Source organism: Euleptes europaea, chromosome 1 (assembly GCF_029931775.1).
Source record: "Euleptes europaea isolate rEulEur1 chromosome 1, rEulEur1.hap1, whole genome shotgun sequence".
Lineage (NCBI taxonomy): Eukaryota > Metazoa > Chordata > Lepidosauria > Squamata > Sphaerodactylidae > Euleptes > Euleptes europaea.
In genome coordinates this window covers 32,141,529-32,162,718 of record NC_079312.1, presented here as the reverse complement: position 1 = coordinate 32,162,718, position 21,190 = coordinate 32,141,529, and the positions used below count along the sequence as shown (strand labels likewise).

The window sequence follows — 21,190 nt, the reverse complement described above, 5'->3', positions numbered from 1 at the left end:
AGGTCATAAGGAAGGGAAGGATGGCAGTCAGGACAGCCCGTGGGTGAGCAGCTGCAACTATGGTGTAGCTGCTAGAGTCCTGTATGGCTGAGGACAGCGACAGGGCTTCATCTTTAAGCTGGCCTCCCTCCCCCCTCCTTTCCCCCCTTGAGTTTATGAATCTAGACCCGTGGTTCTCAAACCTTTCAGGCCACTGCCCCCTTGGTTCCACAAACTCAACCCCAGCGCCCCCTACCCCATCAAACAACACAGTTGAAGGGGCCCACCTCTAGCACCCCACTGCTGCCCCCCTAGGTAATCCAACCACCCCCCAGGGGGTGGTACTGCCCACTTTGGGAACCACTGATCCTAGACGGTTGGGCCACAGTCGCCTTGCAGAACCATCTCTCCCTATAGTAAAATAGAGGTTATGGTCCCATCCATAGGAAAAGTACTGATTTAGCGTTGTTATAACTGTATTTAAAATGTTTGTATTATTGTGTATGTATGTGGTATTAGTCTCCTCGAGCCCAGTCCTGCCGGGGGAAGGCAGGGTATAAATAACATTTCTATTCTGTTCTAATCTATTGTATTCTGTTGCTGGGCTGGAACAAGGGAGGCAAAAGAACATCAGGTGATAGTCCTCCTGTGGACTCACAGACTCAGTCCTTCCCACCTCCTCTTGTTGTTGCTTCTCCACAAAGGGGCGGTGTTTTTATCATTCGTAGGAGCACGTGCATCGAGCAGCTCTTTGGCACACAATAGTATAATTGTTTGCAAAGGAGCGGACAAGGCAAGGAAGAGCAGGGCAGACAAAGGCTACAACATGGGAAGGTGGGATTATACCCTGTCCTCTGCCACCTCGCCAGCCCACACTTATGCAAGAGATGAATCAGTTGCACTAGTCAGTTCACAAGAAAAATTTTTTAATTGTAACCACCTGGCTAGCTTTGTTTAAAAAAAAAAAAGAGAAATCAGCTTTGGAAAGATAAAGGATAACAAAGGGGGCAGTGTGGAAATGCAGTGCGTTGAGGCCGATAGATAGGTGCATAAAAGTTTGTTTCCATATACAGAACTCCTTAGCTGTATCATAGCAGGGAAAACTCGGAGCCAAAGTAGCAGCCCTTCCTGTGAATTTTAAACGTTGAAAAAATTATTCCTTTTTAGAAAAAAAATTATTTTTTATTTCAACACACAAACAAAACATATAAATTGGTTCTTGTAGGTTATCCGGGCTGTGTAACCGTGGTCTTGGAATTTTCTTTCCTGACGTTTCGCCAGCAACTGTGGCAGGCATCTTCAGAGTAGTAACACTGAAGGACAGTGTCTCTCAGTGTCAAGGGTGTAGGAAGAGTAATATATAGTCAGAAAGGGGTTGGGTTTGAGCTGAGTATTGTCCTGCAAAAGTATTGTCCTGTAAGTATCAAGATAATGTGCTAATGAGGGTATGGTATGTTAATATGGAACCATTGTATCCGTTAATGTGTGTAATCCAAAGCTAATCTGTATGGCTATTGTTGAATGTTGTCTTTGTCTGGAGGTTTTTCAGGGCAGGAAGCCAAGCCTTATTCATTCTTAAACTCTCCTCTTTTCTGTTAAAGTTGTGCTGATGTTTATGAATTTCAATGGCTTCTCTGTGCAATCTGACAAAATAGTTGGTAGAATTGTCCAGTCTTTCAGTGTCTTGGAATAAGACCCTGTGTCCTGTTTGTGTCAGTCCATGTTCAGCCACTGCTGATTTCTCAGGTTGGCCAAGTCTGCAGTATCTTTCATGTTCTTTTATCCTTGTTTGTATGCTGCGTTTTGTGGTCCCGATGTAAACTTCTCCACAGCTGCAAGGTATACGATATACTCCTGCAGAGGTGAGGGGGTCTCTTTTGTCTTTTGCTGATCCATTCGTAATCTACCTGAAGAAGATGCTGAGGAAATAAGAGGAGAGACAGCAAGAATTCTACGAAAAGCAAAGCCCCCTGCTAGCAATATAACACGCAAGGAGAGAAACGCCATCAAGACCCTCAATGCAGATCCAGAAATCATTATTCTACCAGCTGACAAAGGCAATGCCACAGTGATCATGAAAACAGAAGAATACAAAAAGAAGATTGAGGAACTTCTGGACCCTGCCACATACAAAAAACTAAAACGAGATCCAACTTGCAAAATTACCAGGAAAACTAGCATTCTGATCAAGAATTCCACTCTTCATCCCGACACACACAGAAAACTATGCAAGACAGAAGCACAACCACCACGATTATATGGACTACCTAAAATTCATAAGGATTCCGTTCCACTCCGACCCATCGTGAGTGCCATTGGTTCCCCAACATATGAATTAGCTAAATATTTGACCACCCTCCTACAGGACCACATTGGAAAAACCACTTCTTACATCAAAGATTCAACTCACTTCATCAACAAAATCAGTCCGTTAAGACTCAATCCAAAGGATATATTAATCAGTTTTGATGTTGTATCCCTCTTTACCAAGGTTCCAGTAAAAGACACAATCTCATTGATTAACCAGATTTTTCCAGAAGATATAACAGCCTTATTTCACCATTGTTTGACAACAAGTTATTTCCTATGGGATCAAGAATTTTATGAACAGATTGATGGAGTAGCTATGGGAAGTCCACTCAGTCCAGTAATAGCAAACTTTTACATGGAATATTTTGAAAAGACTGCATTAGAATCAGCACCTTACAAACCTACAGTCTGGTTCAGGTTCGTAGATGATACATTTACCATTTGGAGCCATGGTGAAGAAAAATTAATGGACTTTCTAAACCATCTTAATAATATCCATCCAAACATTCAGTTTACCATGGAAAAGGAAATTGAGGGTAAACTCCCATTTCTTGATACCCTTGTCATCCGTAAAACAAACCTTCAGTTAGGTCACAAGGTCTACCGGAAACCAACTCACACAGATCGCTACTTACACAAAAACTCCAACCACCACCCCCGACAGAAAAGAGGAATAATCAAAACATTAATGGACCGTGCAAGACGGATCTGTGAACCACAGTTTCTCAAGGAAGAAACTAATCATCTAAATCACGCACTGCTAGCAAACGGCTACTCCAAGAATGAAATCAGAAGGGCCATTAAACCAAACAAAAATCAGAAAACTCAAGAAAAACAGTCTCCCATAGGAAAGGTATTCTTGCCATTTATTAAAGGAGTCACTGATAGGATGGAGAAACTTTTGAAAAAACATAACCTACAAACAGTGTTTAAACCCACCAAGAAAATACAACAAATGCTACAATCAGCAAAAGACAAAAGAGACCCCCTCACCTCTGCAGGAGTATATCGTATACCTTGCAGCTGTGGAGAAGTTTACATCGGGACCACAAAACGCAGCATACAAACAAGGATAAAAGAACATGAAAGATACTGCAGACTTGGCCAACCTGAGAAATCAGCAGTGGCTGAACATGGACTGACACAAACAGGACACAGGGTCTTATTCCAAGACACTGAAAGACTGGACAATTCTACCAACTATTTTGTCAGATTGCACAGAGAAGCCATTGAAATTCATAAACATCAGCACAACTTTAACAGAAAAGAGGAGAGTTTAAGAATGAATAAGGCTTGGCTTCCTGCCCTGAAAAACCTCCAGACAAAGACAACATTCAACAATAGCCATACAGATTAGCTTTGGATTACACACATTAACAGATCACTTCAGGATACAATGGTTCCATATTAACATACCATACCCTCATTAGCACATTATCTTGATACTTACAGGACAATACTTTTGCAGGACAATACTCAGCTCAAACCCAACCCCTTTCTGACTATATATTACTCTTCCTACACCCTTGACACTGAGAGACACTGTCCTTCAGTGTTACTACTCTGAAGATGCCTGCCACAGTTGCTGGCGAAACGTCAGGAAAGAAAATTCCAAGACCACGGTTACACAGCCCGGATAACCTACAAGAACCAATGAACTCTGACCGTGAAAGCCTTCGACAATATTTTAAAACATATAAATGTAAGACATAAACAATCATATTCATACAGTTTATATGGAGCTTACTTTTGAAATTTACGTTTAAGTAGTTCGCTTTTTTTTTTAGTTACATTACTCTATCTTCCCAATATATCTTCATATCTAATATAGGTAGAGTATCCCTTATCCGGCTATCCCTTATCCAGACTGATACAAAAACCGGACCCTTTGAGCCGGCATTCAGGCAGATCCGTGCTGCCTGCTTTCAATGTTTCCTCTCACCTAGAAAAATATAACACAGCGTACTCTGCATCGTAGGTGGAGACTGAAAGCCTGCCATTGTTAGTTTGTTTTTTGTTGTTGCTCTTGTTTAACAGCTGATACAGGTATTCTGGTGAGATAGCGACACCTTTGCTTTCTGATGGTTCAATGTACACAAAATTATTAAAAATATTGTATAAAATTACATTCAGGCTATGGGTATAAAGTGTATATAAAACATAAATGAATTTGGGTCCCCATCCCCAAGATATATCTCATTATGTGTATGCAAAAGTTCCAAAATATTCCAATATACAGAAAGATCCCAAATACGGACCACTTCTGGTTTCAAGCAGTCCAGATAAGGGATACTCAACCTGTAATATATTTGTTGTGAAACATGTATTACCTAAATCTTTCTTCTTCAGTTTTGACTTAATTTGATTCTTAATTTTCAGCTATATAATTAAAAAAGACATTCCCTTTCCCCTGAAATTCTGAAATTGGTATATTATGTATAAAGGATATTAATTTTGCCGTAATTGCATATTCAGTTAACTTATTCATCTATTCATTCAGATCTGGATATTTCTCTGCCTTCCGTTTTGTTGCATACGTTACTTTTGCCGCCCTCATTCACTATAATATAATTACTTGGTAAGATGTTTAGTAGCATATTTTCCGGATCCATCACAAACTTAAGTTTTAATCTCTTTTGCATTTCATCATGCATCACTATCCAGTATTTTCGTACTTTCTTACATGTCCAACCCATGTGATAAAATGTTGCATCTGTGTTCTGACATTTCCAACCCTTCCCATGAGAAAATGATTCCTCACAAGTTGAAAGGGTACAAGCCCTTTCTTGCCCATTAGTTGTAAGCGATTATGAGGCTTGATTTTCCTAATTCCTGATGTTCAAAATCAGTAAACCAAACCTATTCAACTATACAGACTGACCCCAAAAAAATTCATGAAAATGCAGTAAATTTATCACACTGTCAACACTTCCTAATTTTCTTGACACCACAAGCCTAGAAACTATCTAAGAATTCAGAGTCCTCCTCTTCATCTAGCAGCAAACATCTGAAGGCCTCTCATTACATGTAAAATACAAAATATTTTTCCTCTAGAATGGAAGCGCGGCAGATTTTTTGGTTATTTTCTGAGCTACTGACTTTGCTATCAGTAAAGGCACATTTTTACCCATTTTGCCACTTGACTTGCAGAAGTGTTTTATCACTTACAACTTTGGGGCTGCTAAAATGGTGTCTTGTTGTAAAAATCGGGTTGATAAGCAGAGTTAAGACACGCCCCAGCATCATTTCTCCTTTTGAATAACTACTATTGTTCTAATTCTTGTGTTCAAAAAATTGAACACACACAAAAATGGGGGGAAAATAAAGTTTCCCTTGCCTTGGTGATTTAGAGAAAACTGTATTTTGTGTGTTCATCTCCTGTGTGAGACGATAACAAATCTTTTCTCTTTCAAACTAATCATATTTCTTCCCAGTGTTACTTGCTCATCAAATCTCTGCTAATTTTTTCCCCCGTATAGATTATGGGCAGCTCCTCCCCAGAAAGCAATGTTTTCCCCCACCCTAAATATTGGCTGATTTTATATAACCTCTTTGTCCCTTGGTCAAATCTGTGGCAACAGCACCACCACAAGGCTGTTTCTTTGCCTGTCTTTATTTTTGCTGTTGGTTTTGTTCCATACGTGCTTGAGTAGTAAAATACTCTGGTTTATGCATGCAATTAGCTTTTTTTTTTTTTTACATTGAACTTGTTCCCTTGGACTTGGAATTTTGAACCCGCTTTTTGGTTTGGAATCCTTAGTCTGATATATGACTATTAGGAGATGTCTCAACAATCTGTACCTTTCATTGTGTTGGAAGGGGGGGGATCTCCTTTGATCTGTAAAAATCCCGAATCTGTATAGCCAAAAAGGCAGGCAAATGTGTGAACAGATGCTCACATGCAAGCATTAAAAAATGATGTACTAAAACTGTATTTTATAGCCAGTGATAGTTTACCAAGAATTGAACTGTAATAACTAGGCTGTCAGGGAGAAATTTTGAAATATAAATTGTTTAGCAGCAGCTCCAAACTGTCAGTCCAAAAAAGAATATAATGGCTTTGAGAACTGCATATTACTCTTGTTTCGCTGTCAGGCGGCAGTAATTTCTTTCGTGACATATAAATAGTCCTGAAATAAAATAAAAATTGCCTAATTTCTAAATCTGTTGGAGGGCATTTTTCTAAAATTGCGAATATTTAAAAATAGGCATCAGACGACTATATTCAATTATATGCCCCATTCCTGTGCATTCAGTCCACTGCTGAAGACATTGGAATCTGCATGGGGATATTAAGTGTGTGAGGCTCCGAACCAGAGATGACATTGAGATCTTCTGTGGGGGTTTTTTTAAAAGGGTAGGAGCACTTTGGCTTGGATACAGAGTTCTGGGGGAGGGAGTTAACATAGCTCCTGCTCCATTTTCCTAGACCCATATGAACATGAATGAACACATATGAAGCTGCCTTATACTGAATCAGACCCTCGGTCCATCAAAGTCAGTATTGTCTACTAGACCGGCAGTGGCTCTCCAGGGTCTCAGGTAGAGGCCTTTCACATCACCTACTCACCTAGTTGCTTTAACTGGAGATGCCGGGGATTGAACCTGGGGCCTTCTGCATGCCAAGCAGATGCTCTACCACTGAGCCACATCCCCTCCCCTATGGTGCAAGTATGCGTGTACTCCCCCCCCCCCCCCGCCCAAGAAAAAAGCAGCAGAAGGAGCCGACTGGTTTTCGGTAAATGATCTAGGTGAAAGGGTTAAGCCCCCCTGCCCCACAGTCCTGGTCTAAGCCCTCCTCCATGGCTGCTATTTAGAAAAGCCCCTGGAAGGTCTGTTCAAGTTCTGGGTGAGGTAGGGTGGGGGTGATATATGTGTAATGGAAAGTGAGAAAAAATGCAAGAAGTTACCACTGGTGCTTCTTTCCCCCAAATGATTATAGTTAAACCTTTGCCCCATCCATCAAGCCGGCATGGTATTATTTCCCTGTCATGCATAGAAAAACAACCTGCCACATTTTCTGGCTTTGGAAGAGCAGCCCTGGTCAGTCTCACACAGTTGCCTACCCCACTGCTGGCAATTCAGACAGCAAAAGCTCCCGGGAGCAAGGGTTTCCCGTTATTTGCCGAGACAAATCTCTAATGTGCCTTGATGCCACCGTACAGATAAAAATAATGCTTCTATTCAGATTTTGACATAATGAAAGAAGTTTGGCAAAGTAACTTTCTCACTCCTTCTGCTCCTGTCTTCCACAGCCAATCAATCAAGGGTGTCACTATCAGAAAGAGATGAACCCTCTCTCTCACTCCAACCCACGGTAAGCTGCTGTTTAAAGAATGGGCAACACCGATGTTCTTAGAATGTTCTAACAGACCAACGAATGTGACTTTTAACGGGTAGACTTATATCTTATTTTCAGCTGTTGGGCACACACGAAGCTGCCTTCTACTGAATCAGACCTTTGGTCCATCAAAGTCAGTATTGGCTACTCAGACCAGCAGCAGCTCTCCAGGGTCTCAGGCAGGGGTGGTTCACATCACCTACCTGCCTAGTCCCTTTAACTGGAGATGCTGGGGGTTGAACCTGGGACCTTCTGCATGCCAAGCAGATGCTCTACCACTGAGCCACAGCCCCTCCCCTAAGAAAGGAATGCCCTTCACCCCTACCCTGACCATATACGCTTGCAATTTTGTAGCTGTAAATATCCATGTAGCCACAGCCCTCAATTTGCAAGGTCTGAGCAAGGCTGTCAAAGATAGGACATTTTGGAGGACTTTGATTCATAGGGTCGCCATGAGTCGGAAGCGACTTGACAGCATTTAACACACACACACACACACACAAAATGCATGGTAGGAGAGTGTGTATGTGTGGTTTACAGCTATAACAATCATTTAAAATTCTGGGAAGCTAGTCATACAGTGAAAATCTGGGATAAATGGTTAGGTTTAAGTTGAACTCTCCCTCTGCCCCCTTTCCCTTCACTGCTGTGCTCTCGAGGTGCAAAGATGGAGCTTCCCAGCAGGTTTTCAAAGAGGCCCTACAAACAAGGGTAAAGGGTTTATCCCATTTCTCATATATTTTCCGTCTTTTCCATTCCCTTGCAATGCTTGAGTAAAGGCAAGAAGCATTGATCTCACCATTTGGGCATCGTGATTATGCCATGCCTGCAAAATGTGAACGTGGGCAGTACTCCCTGGCATCACTCTGGCTTTTTCAGGACAACAATGAAATGCCAGGCAGTTGCAGGGTGTGTGGTCGCAACTGACACCACGATCACCGAGAGGCAGAGGAAAAAACTAAACTGGGAGAGAAGGGGCTTTCCTGAGAAGTTCCACCCCCAGTCTACCTCCCAAAAACTCACAAGAGAACTTTCAGCTCAGACCTAAATTGAGTCTATTTAGTCTAAAGCAGTGTTTTCAAGCTTTTTTACCTTCAAGGGGCATTGCCACAGGGAACAGTGTTTGAACAACACTCTGGAGGGTGTTCCAGAGGCACAGTGAGTTCATGCACAATATTGGCCCACCTTATTGCCTGTCTGAACTGAGAGTACACCTAAAACATAACCCAGACTCCTGCAAGTACCCATTACTGAGACAAATCAGTAATAGGGAACAAACTGTCTTTCAGGGAAGTTTGTCCCCCTCATACTGATCTTCTCATTGTAGGACTCAAGAGAGGTTTTCAAGGGCTTCCCTGTAGCAATTTGAAATGCACTGAGCCTGGGGCGGGCGGGGGGGGGGGGAGATCAAGGAAGCATGCTGAGAGTTTGCAAATGTGGTGGAAAGGAAGGAGCATCTCCACTCAAACAGAATGCAGAAGGTCTCGACACATGAAATCTACTACAGCAGCGGTTCCCAAACTTTTTGAGTCATGGAACACTTTCCAGGAGAGAAATTTGTCACGGAGCACTGATTTTCACCTAGCACCTATATTCCAAACCGAACGACAGTAGTATTTTTTCTTTCCAGTCTCTTCACGGAGCACTAGAGGTTTCGTGGACCACCAAGTGCTCTGTAGAGCACAGTTTGGGAACCGGTGTACTACAGTATACATGGGGAGGGCACTTCAACCCCTCCTGCCAGCGCACATGCCAGACCGGAAGTACACGGCTGCCTTCCCACAGTGAATGCAGGGATATCCTGAGGGAAAAGAACATGGAGACAGAGTGTCAGATTGCCATGGAGCGCAGCCTACCGCAGCAGAATGTGCTGGTGTGGATGTAACAGGTCAGACTAGAATAGGTGACAGGTGCAGAAGACATTGAAACATTAGCAGAGGTCCCAGGGATAGGTAGGACCATCTGCAAGACAAGAATGACATTGACGCCGCTCTCTGTTTGTGTGAACAGTGATAATAAGGGACAGAAAATGGGAGAAAGACGTTTTTAAATTTAATTTTCACTCTAGACAGTTGAACTGCAATAGAGTCGATCAATCTCTTGTTGAGTCTTCCTCTGCCTTTCCTGCTGCCTTCAACTTTCCCTTGCATGATATCCTTTTTGAGTGACTCTTGTCTTCTCATAACGTGGCCAAAGTACGATAGCCTCAATTTAAAATGACTAAACTGAGGCTATCGTACTTTGGCCACATTATGAGAAGACAAGAGTCACTCGAAAAAGGCTATCATGCTAGGAATTGACTTTATAAAGGAATCGACTGTAATGGAAGCTACGGCCCTCAGTTTGCAAGACCTGAGCAAGGCTGTTAACGATAGGACGTTTTGGAGGCTGTTGATTCATAGGGTCACCATGAGTCGGAAGTGACTTGATGGCACTTCACGCACACACAGAGGACATAAAATCAACTTAAGAGTCATTTATGAAAATGCCCTTTTCTCCTCTCTGTCCTTCCTGGAGATGTGTAATCGCTGGCACAATAACTGTATTCGGTAAATGGGAGAGCAGTGATGTGCTGTATTGGTCACATGAAACATGCTTTATTTTGAGTGAGGCATTGGTCTATCAAATCAGTGTTATCTACTCTACCTGGCAATGCCTTTCAGGTCATTTACAAACTAATCCTTTTAACTGGAGGTGCTGGGAATGGAACCTGGGACCTTCTGCGTGCAAAGCATGTGCTCTACCACTGGGCTTTGTGTGTCTGTGCATTCTTTTTGTTATAAACTTTAAGGGGCTGGGTAAGATTTTAGGTCTCAGATAAGCATACTCATTCCTAGTGATAATTCCGGGGATATTAATATTGGCCCAGATCCATCTTTTGGTAGGGATGGTTATGTGCTTCTTAATGACTTTTTTCGAGTAACTCTCTTGCTCTTACTTGTCTTTTGATGGCTTTCCGTTATATTTTCCATCGATCTTTATCTTTTAGGATAGATCACTCATTCCCTGGCATTTACTTAGGTTGGTTTTAGACAGTATCCTTTGTCTCACTGATAAGGCCTGGAATTGATCCCATCCATTGATCCATTTTTGCTCAAATCTGCTGAACTTTAGAATATACAAGATAATCTGTGCATGTGTTTACCCAAGGCATAGCAATTGTAGATTATGATTTTAAAAAACATGTTAATTAAAATTGTTGTGCTTAGAGTTGTGTATAAGACTAAACCCAGGCAGGAACATAGGTGACTCTAGATGACTAGAGCCCAGCTCCACCCACACTGTTTGCGGATACTAACACTGCTGCTTATTCCTGCCCTGGAAAAATGGCTGGACTAGGAAACTGGAAGTGGCGGTAAGTAGGGTTGCCAGGTCCATCTTGGCAACCAGCGGGATGTTTTAGGGGTGGAGCCTGAGGAAGGCAGGGTTTGGGGAGGGACTTCAATGCCATAGAGTCCAATTGCCAAAGCAACCATTTTCTCCAGGCGAACCAATCTTTATCGGCTGGAGATCAGTTGTATTAGCAGGAGATTGCCAACTAGTAACTGGAGGTTGGCAACCCTAATGTTAAGTAAACCAATTAAAGGCATAGTTAGTTCTACAATCCCTATCTAATGGTAGTTATAGCGGGTCACAAGTATTCCTCTCTGTCGCCCTTCCACAAGACAACAGTCAACTCTGATAGAATTATTGCAGGGAGGGAAGGGGAAGGAGCTCCCAGCCCTCATTCGTCCTCTGGCCAGTGTATGGGGTTGGTCTTGAATACTCCTCACTCTTGCTGACATTGGTCAACCATCTGCATTTTGCAGAAGGGAAACAATCCTTAAATCTATTTGTTTTATTTACAAAATTTATATCCCTTCTTTTGATCCAAAGAGGGGCTTCAAGGTGGCTAAAGTTAATGATCTGCCAAAGAGCAACAGTATCAGGGTGTGTGTGTGGGCGGGGGTTGAATAGAGCCCAAAAAGTCTCTACCTCCCAGGCCCTTTATCCATCATATCATAACTATTTTATTTATTCCACTACCTAGGGCACAATCTTCATCCCAGTTTGTGGAGTGAAGTTCATTTATTCCCCTTGAAGTCACTGGACCAAATTGGCGATACTCCAAAACACTCGATTTATAACTATTTTGAAGGCTCACATGTATGTTCATACCCAAAAAAATGAAGGGAGGGAGACTGTAAAAAAGCAAACATTGTGTTCCACCCTACTTTATAGTATTGATTTTTATTATTATTATTATTATTTCTGGGATGCACAGCCAGTCTGTAAAGTACCTGACATGCTCCTTCCACCATAAATTCAGTGGCCCTTGTGAACGGCTTGAATGGTGTTACTGGGCTGTAAATATAGAGTCTGACACAATTATGAGGTCAGATTACATCATGATATAAAAACTGGAGATGTATATAGTAAAGAGGTAATATAGAGCCTGAAATGGCTTGTTCCACATTGTTAGTCTCTTTAAAATAGAGCTCTGAGCTGCTGCTCTTGGAGGCATGTTGGTGTGCAAGAGAATGCGAGAGGAAATGTTTGTTCTTCAAGTCTGTGATCCAGAAGTAGTCTTTCAAATCCATTTACCAGATTTATTCCTGTAAAGAAGAGATTGAAATCTGATTCTGAACGTTTGGGAAATAAACCCTAGAAACAAAACCTCATACAGAAAAACAGGGTAAGATTATATTTAGAAAATGATTGTGATTTGTATGGATCAGCAGGATGTATTACGATAATTCCATTATAGTGAAACATACAAAAAAAGGTTTGTTTAGGTAAACCATTTCATATTTCCGTGGGGGGGGGTTCATAAAAATCACAACATCACACAAGGTTGGAAGAGACCTCAAGGGCCATCCAGTTCAACCCCCTGCCATGCAGGATCCCACAATCAAAGCGCTCCCGACAGATGGCCATCCAACCTCTGCTTAAAGACCTCCAAATATGGGGACTCCACACACACCCCGAGGCAGGGCATTCCACCGTCGAACCACCCTCACTGTCAGAAAGTTCTTCCTAATGTTTAGGTGGAATCGTTTTTCTCTTAGTTTAAATCCATTACTCTGTGTCCTAGTCTCTGAAGCAACAGAGAACAAGCTAATTCCCTCATTAACATGGCATCCCTTCAAATATTTAAACATGGCTATCATGTCACCCCTTAACCTTCTCTTCTCCAGACTAAACAAACCCAGCTCCTTAAGTCTCTCCTCATAGGGCATGGATTCCAGACCTTTGACCATTCTTGTTGTTCTCCTCTGGACACGGAGCTTGTCAACATCCTTCTTAAATTGTGGAGCCCAAAACTGGACACAGTATTCCAAGTGAGGTCTGACCAGTGCAGAATACAGTGGTAGTATTACTTCCCTTGATCTAGACTAGGGCTGTTGAAAAAAAAAATTTGGGCCGGTTCGGATTCGGCCGAACCTGGCCCGACTTGGGACTGGTTCGGCTGAATTCCAACCCCCCCCTTGTTCGGGAATGCCGAATGCGGCGGTAAATTCGGCATTCCCGAACAAATTTGGTGTAAAGACCCCCCGCCCGGTTTGCCGGAAAACTGGGCAGGGGGGTCTTTAAAGGAGGGAGCAGTTTAAACCCACACCGCCCGTTTGTTTAAACCCACACCGCCTGGGGGGAGCAGTTTAACCCCCCCCACCCCCTTCCCAGGAGTCCCTGGAAGGGGGGAGGGATGCTTAACACACACACCCGCCCGGCTTCCCGGGACTCCTGGGAAGCTGGGCGGTGTGGGGGGGATTTAAACTGTTCCGCTGCCTGGGTCCCGACACTCAGCTGTTGGGCGGGGTCTCACCCAACAACTGAGCGTTGGGACCAGGCAGCGGAGAAGTTTAAAGTGCTCAGTGTGGAGCACTTGGGGGGGGGTTAAACTGCTCCACTGCCTGGTTCTGATGCTCAGCTGTTGGGCGGGGGCGGGGTCCCGCCCAACAGCTGAGCTTCGGGACCCAGCCGGCGGAGCAGTTTAAAGTGCTCCGTTCTGCCTGGGCAGGCAGCGCGGAGCACTTTAAAGACCCACCGCCCCCCTTCCAGGGAGTCCCTGGGAGGGGTGCTTAAACTGCTCCGCACTGCCAGCCCGGGCGGTGCGGAGCAATTTAAAGACCCCCCCCCCCCGCCCTGCTTCCAGGGACTCCCTGGAAGGGGGGAGGGATGCTTAAACTGCTCCACGCTGCCAGCCTGGGCAGTGCAGAGCAGTTTAAAGACCCTCCCCCGCCCAGCTTCCAGGGAGTCCCTGGAAGGGGGGGAGGAATGCTTAAACTGCTCCGCGCTGCCAACCCATGTAGCGCGGAGCAGTTTAAAGACCCCCCCCCGCCCTGCTTCCAGGGAGTCCCTGGAAGGGGGGGAGGGATGCTTAAACTTCTCCGCACTGCCAGCCTGGGCGGCGCGGAGCAGTTTAAAGACCCACCGCCCCCCTTCCAGGGAGTCCCTGGAAGGGGGGGAGGGATGCTTAAACTGCTCCGTGCTGCCAGCCCTGGCGCGGCGCGGAGCCGTTTAAAGACCCACCGCCCCCCTTCCAGGCTCAGTTATGACTGGTAGAAGTCACTAAAAGGTAAAGTTTCCTGTGCAAGCACCAGTTCATTCCTGACCCATGGGGTGACATCACATCCCGACATTTACTAGGCAGACTTTGTTTGCGGGGTGGTTTGCCAGTGCCTTCCCCAGCAAGCTGGGTACTCATTTTACCGACCTCGGAAGGATGGAAGGCTGAGTCAACCTGGAGCCGGCTACCTGAAACTTACTTCTGTCGGGATCGAACTCAGGTCATGAGCAGAGCTTTTGACTGCAGTACTGCAGCTTACCCCTTTGCGCCACGGGGCTCCTAGAAGTCACTTGGGTAGTCATAAATACACACCAGGCTGAGACCATGGTTGGTCCTGGATGTTTGGGCCAGTGCCCTTCCTTGAAATTTTAAGACATGGTTAACATTTGGGAAGAGAAGTAAATTCAGCATTTTCAGAAAGTGTTTATGAAAACAAAGTAAATGTTCTGTCACTTTCTATTTAGGAAAGCATTTTTATAAACCTTGGCTCTGCCTACTTCCCGCCAGATGTCCCAAAATTGAGTCAGTGTCATTCCAGGCGCTTCCTAAGTCACCAGCTGAAGTTCAGGCATCCAAAAATCAAATAGCTGTGTGTGTGTGTGTTTTTTTTTTTTAAAGTAACTACATAAAAGAAGTTAAGACGAGACATCAATATTTCATTTTTGGGCTTTCTGTCAAAGGATAATCATCTTACCTCAATAATTGCCCACGTAAAGTAAATTATCACATTTTTAGTCAAATGGGGCCTATAAATCTGTATACAGTCATATGCAGAAATACTTGATTATTTGTGGGAACAGATGTTAATAGTTAAATGCCTACTTGAATTTTTATTTGAGGCTGGGTTTTTGAGTACATTATGGATAAGAATATTCTGGATCAGGGAGTAAGCGTTGGTCCCACCAACCCCTGAAGTAGTAATCAGTAGGTAAAAGAAGAAACAAGTGGAATTTTAAACTTGGGGGGGGGGGGGAATCTCTCCACATGGTTTGACAGCCAGCATGGTGTAATGATTAAGAATGGCAGAGAGGGCTACTAGTAAAAATGGATACTAGTCATGATGCATAACTATTATCTCCAGGATGAGAGGAGCATGCCTATTATATGATGTGCTGTGGAACACAGGCAGGATAATGCTGCTGCAGTCGTCTTGTTTGTGGGCTTCCTAGAGGCACCTGGTTGACCATTGTGTGAACAGACTGCTGGGCTTGATGGGCCTTGGTCTGATCCAGCATGGCCTTTCTTATGTTCTTATGACTCTAATCTGGAGAACCGGGTTCGATTCCCCACTCCTCCACATGAAGCCTGCAGGGCGACCTTGGGCCAGTCACAGTTCTCTCAGAACTCTCTCAGTCCATGCAGAAGCAGGCAATGGCAAACCACCTCCGAAGTCTCTTGCCTTGAAAACCCTATGGGGTTGCGTTAGTCAGCTGTAACATGACAGCACACACACACACACACAAAGAGAAACTACCAGTCCAAGGAGTGGAGGGAAATACTGTTATGTTGGCTGTAGTCTCTAGAAAGTTGGTAAATGTTCTTATCTGGCAAGGTGCATAATTGGTTCAAACAAATGAAAAAGACCAGATACAAGCAAAGCACTAAAACCCAGCAGAACTTAAAAGGGAAAAATCTATATGATGACATACCTAAATAGGAATGGAAGGTATTTGATAAGTGCTCAGCTGGCACTGCAGTTTGAATTCTTTCTGTTGGAAAGGGCTGTTACCTCTGTGTCATAATTCGAGATAGTGTGACCTTTGTCTGTTCAGGCTCCATTAGTTCTGCATCTCTCCTTTGCTTATCAATGTCAAAGGGACTCCTGAATTACAAACCAAAGTAAAAAATTTTAAGTAACCTGTTGATTTCAAAGACCTTGACAAAAGATAGTTATAACCAAAATGGGGTTAAGCCTCCAGGTTCTCCCTCCAGGTTTTCTGCTGAAGAACTGCAGGCAACACAGCCAAGGAACTTGTTCCCAATCCTGAAACCATCCCACATGGCACCTTTTAGGTACAAAATGAATAGCTATTTCTCTCCCTGCCCTCTTATTTATGTACCAGACAGGTGGACTATAACTAACGTAAATAAAACCTTCCAGAGTTCATTTTCATCTGCTCAGCTCCTCCTTTTTCTCCCTTTATATTTCATCCCAACGTAAGCATCCAACTCCCTGATCTCTGGAAAAATACCAAGAGTGTTGCATGGCTTAAGGAACGCAATAACCAGAAAACTAGGCTTACGCTGCTACTTCGTCGCTTGTGGGTATGCTATCAACTTGCTCACAACTTACACTGGGGCTCTGATGTTGTAGTGATTGTAAGCCTCCTGGTGAGACCTGATAGGAACACAAAAGTGGAGTATAAAGTCAGTAAATAAATTTCTAATTCAAGTTTGTAGTGCTGGATATTTTCATCCAAATTCTAATTTGTCTGTCTTTCCATAGTCCCATTTATTTGCTTGCTTACATTTCTTCTGAGGTAAAATAGGGATAATAAAGACATACCTTGCTGTTTCGAAAAAGACTGGGACCTGTCAGTGCATAGCTGGGGCAGAGTACATAAAACATCCGAGCACAAAACCCTTGACAAGCAGGCATTCATGTGAACAGTTTTAGGCATTAAGGGATGGAATTAGACTGATATCCAAAATGTGATTGTGAAGGACTGCTTTTCAGCACATTAATCCAAACCGGCTTCTCTTAGCTTTTTTTGAAAACGGATGAAATTGTTTCCAGCAATGTCGCTCAATGTACTGGTGTCGAGATTTGGCTGCGTCCATTGTCTTTTGATGTGCAATGTGAACAGATGATATGAATTAGTTAATAGGCACATTCTGGCCTTGAGGAATACTTGCTTTGCCCACAGTACAGTAAATCAGTCCAACCTTACATTGACAGTCTTATGCTGCCTTCATATAATTTTCCCACCCACTCCTTACAGATAAGCTAATGGGAGAGGTGACGCACCAACCCACCTAGGAGACTAGGTTTAGATTCCGGCTGTTGGGAGAAAAGAGACCAGTTATAATTGGGAAGAAAGGGGGTGGACGTGCAATGTACAAGCACGCCTTCCTTTTGTGCTGAAGTGTAATTCAATACGAAATCTGAGTAGAAGCTTCTCGCAACCGGCATCAATAGCCAATTACGCAGGCAATTATTTTAATTGTTTCCCTGGTTGCAGAATTTATCACTTATGTGCCAATGGGCAAAACCAAGTAGTATGAGGTAAAATAAGTCTAGCCCTGGTCGGTTGACTCCATTACAGTTAATAGGGATGCCCAAATCTCCCTAGGGCCTGTCAGGGCAAGCATGTCTGCAAATTCCTTTTTCTGGCTTCAATTAAGAGTAGCATGCCCGAGACCCTTGACTGTGGCATGAATGGCTGTCACCCGAACGTGGGCTTGTTTTAATTGAGCCATGGTGAAGACAGTTTCAGACCGCCACTGTTTTTATTTGTACTTCTCCTTTCTTCATTGGTACTCAGGGCAGCAAACACAGGTGGCTCCTGGTTGATTTCCTTACAGGTATTGACTAGACCTCACTGAGTACAATTTGCTGCTTTGCGTTCCATTGAAGAAAGGCAGGGTGTAAATGCGGTAAACAAGCCAATATCCAGCAAGCAGGCAGAAAATGTTCTGGATGTTAGTTCAAGGGATGGATGACATTCTCCTTAAGTCTGTTTTGACACCTGAGTACATCAGGGTCAAGGATGTTGGCATCCTCTAGCCTTCTGGTCACCGACATCTTAATTTGCAGTACCCACAATGCACAGTAGACGCCTTCCAAAATGGAACCTGGGTGAGCTAAAGGAGATCCATGTTCACACATTAATTAATTAAACGAATTTACTGCTAACCAATGTAATGAGTACCCAGCTTGCTGGGGGTAAAGTGTAGATGACTGAGGAGGGCACTGGCAAACCACCCCGTAAATATAGTCTGCCTAGTAAACGTCGGGATGTGACGTCACCCCATGGGTCAGGAATGACCCAGTGCTTGCACAGGGGACTACCTTTACCTTTTTTAAAGTAATGACAGCCTCTAGTTTAGCTGGGTTTTTTGAAAGATTAGAAAAATCCATGGAGGGTAAGTCTACCAATGGCTGCTAGCCATGATGTCTAAATGAAACTTCCATGTTTAGAAGCAACATGGAGCTGAATACCATTTGCTGAGGGGGTGGGGAGGTGACAGCAGGGCTTTGTGGCTGACCACTCTGGAAGAAAGAAAGGATGCTGGGCCATTTGGTTTTACCTACATCTTTTAATCCAATAGGAGAATCAGTGGGAATAATTCTGCATAGGATTACACTGTAAAAACGTTAGTCTCAGAGTGCCTGCTATATTAATATCAAGAATGATTATGAGAGCCCAGGGGCAAAGCATGTTAAACACTACAAGGTATGGGAAGGATGTTTGAAAACCTCATCATACGTGCGTTCAGTATTTGCACTAATCACACTGTTTGAAATTTGTAGCAGATGTCTGTACTTCCCAGGTGCAACACCACCACACGTGATCCTCCTTGGCCCCATGTCTGCCCTACATTCTGTTAAATGTTACATGGACTGTCTCTCTTTTCAAGTACTTATTTCTGTCATGTCCAGAAGACCAAATAGGCCAGTCCCTTGTGGACACTCACTTTGTTATTGAGAGATGCCTCCAAACTGAGGTCCACTGAGATATTGTGGACTCTGATCTGGAGAACCAGGTTTGATTCCCCAGTCCTACACATGAGCGGTCAACACTAATCTAGTGAACTGGATTTGTTTCCCCACTCCTACACATGAAGCCAGCTGGGTGACCTTGGGCAAGTCACACTCTCTCAGCCTCACCTACCTCACAGGGTGTCTATTGAGGGGAAGGGAAGGGAAGGTGCTTGTAAGCCGGTTTGAGTCTCCCTTAAGTGGTAGAGAAAGTCGGCATATAAAAACCAACTCTTCTTCTTCTCACATGAACCCATGAAGCTGCCTTGTACTGAATCAGACTCCATCAAAGTCAGTATCTACTCAGACCGGCAGCGGTTCTCCAGGTTCTCAGGCAGAGGTCTTTCATATTACCTACTTGCCTAGTCCCTTTAACTGGAGATGCCGGGGATTGAACTTGGGACCTTCTGCATGCCAAGCATAAAAATAAAATAAATAGATTTCCTTACTGTAAAATGCTGTAAAAAATTGATTTTATTATTCCTATCCATATATGTCTTTATTTGTAGTCCCTCCAATCCTTACCTGCATACTGAAATTAGAAATTAACCACGCAAAAAAGCTGCAAAGGTTTAAATCTTTGCTGTGAAGATTTAATAGCGAAATAGCTCAAGGTTGAAAGTGCACATTTTAAAAAATTGAATTCAACTATACCAAAAAGGCATATTAATTCTTATGATTCATTAAATGAGTGAGGTCATACAACTTCATTAATCATACACAACAGACCGCGCAACGTTATGAAGTATCATAGAACTATCCTGCAAATGCCAAAATAAGTGAGCAGTGATAATGTATCACAAAATGTACTCTGCTTTTATATTGGGCTTGTTCGCTAATTCACAGAATCCAGTAATTTGCAATGGCCCTTCGTAGTCGTTAATCTGAATTAGTTCTATTCCACCATATTTGTCAGCCCGGCTAATGCATCAAAGGAAATAAGAGAATAAAGAAGATAGTGGATCAAACTGTCTAAAGGTTTGGATACTTCATCTTCTCAGCAATTTGTATGGCAAGGGGGAAAGATGATGCCTTCAAGTAGTGGTTCTCAAACTGTGACCCGGGACCCAAAAGCGAGTCACATTTCTCTCAAAGGTGTGTCGTGAGGCCAGGTTGGAGGGTGAGAAGGGACAAGGTGAGGTGGGAAAGGAAGGTCTGGGAGGACTGATGACAGATTTGGGTTTGCCAAATGTGCAAAATGGCTATAAAATTCAGCCCAATGCTCATTCCTAGATTTTATGTCGGGGAGGCGGAAAATAACAAGAATTTGCTTTGCAAATGTGTCCAAAACAGTGCAGTCAGTTGAGAAGTGGATCCCGCTTTAAAAAATTGAGAACCTGCATCTGAGAGACTGCACATCCACAAACCATGTCCACACTACCATCTTAAAACTGCTTGAACAATAATTTCTTTCTCCCAGGAAGCCTTGGGGATTATACTGTGAGGGCAACGTGTACCTCTAACAGAGCAACGATAATTCCCTGGATTCCATGGGAGAAGTCATAACAGTTAAAGTAGTGTAAAAAGAGTATAGATTGGTCGGGTAAATTGTGCCTCAGTCTCTCATAACTTGATGTTATGATGAAGCACCTTAATAGCATGTTACCAAGTCATTGTGTGCTGTCTGGGTCCACTGTGAGGATTTTGCTTGGATGCATGCTGCAAGTTTCATACTCGGAACTAGTAGCTATGGATAGCCCTAACATGTCCACTCCCCTCTTAAATCCTTCCCGTTTGGGAGCCATCACAACATCCCGGGGCAGGGAGTACCACAATTTAACTAGGTATTGTGTGAAGAAATAATTCCTTTTAACTGTTTTGAATCTCTCACCCTTCACTTTCAGCAGCATTCTAGAATTATGAGAGAGGTAACAAGAACTGTACACGGTATTCCAAGTGTGGTCTCACCATAGATTTGTATAACAGTTTGAAAAGCACCGGTCCCAACACAGATTCCCCGAGGGACCCCCCTGCTCACATCCCTCTATTGTGAGAACTGACCATTGATTCCTACTCTCTGCTTCCTATTTTTCAGCCAGCTCTCAATCCACAAGAGGACTTGTCCTCTTATCCCATGACTATGAAGTTTGCTTAGCAGTCTTTGGTGGAGGACTTTGTCAAAAGCCTTTTGGAAATCCAAATACACAGTGTCCACAGGCTCATTCCTGTCCACATGCTTATGAACACTTTCAAAAAACTCTAAAAGGTTAGTGAGACAGAACCTACCTTGGCAGAAGCCATGTTGCTTTTTGCTCAGCAGGGCTTGTCCTTCTATATGCTTGACAGTTCTATCTTTAATAATGCTTTC

At 43.4% G+C, this 21,190-nt stretch overlaps 1 protein-coding gene across 1 annotated transcript in view; it reads left to right on the top strand.

Annotated features, from left to right (window-relative positions):
- CFAP20DC (CFAP20 domain containing) overlaps positions 1 to 21,190 on the top strand; it is a 212,081-nt gene that overhangs the window by 147,034 nt on the left and 43,857 nt on the right. The window contains exon 13 of the mRNA XM_056864469.1: positions 7,545 to 7,606. Within this exon, the coding sequence (XP_056720447.1) occupies positions 7,545 to 7,606 (62 nt within the window). The remainder of the gene's footprint in view (positions 1 to 7,544; positions 7,607 to 21,190) is intronic.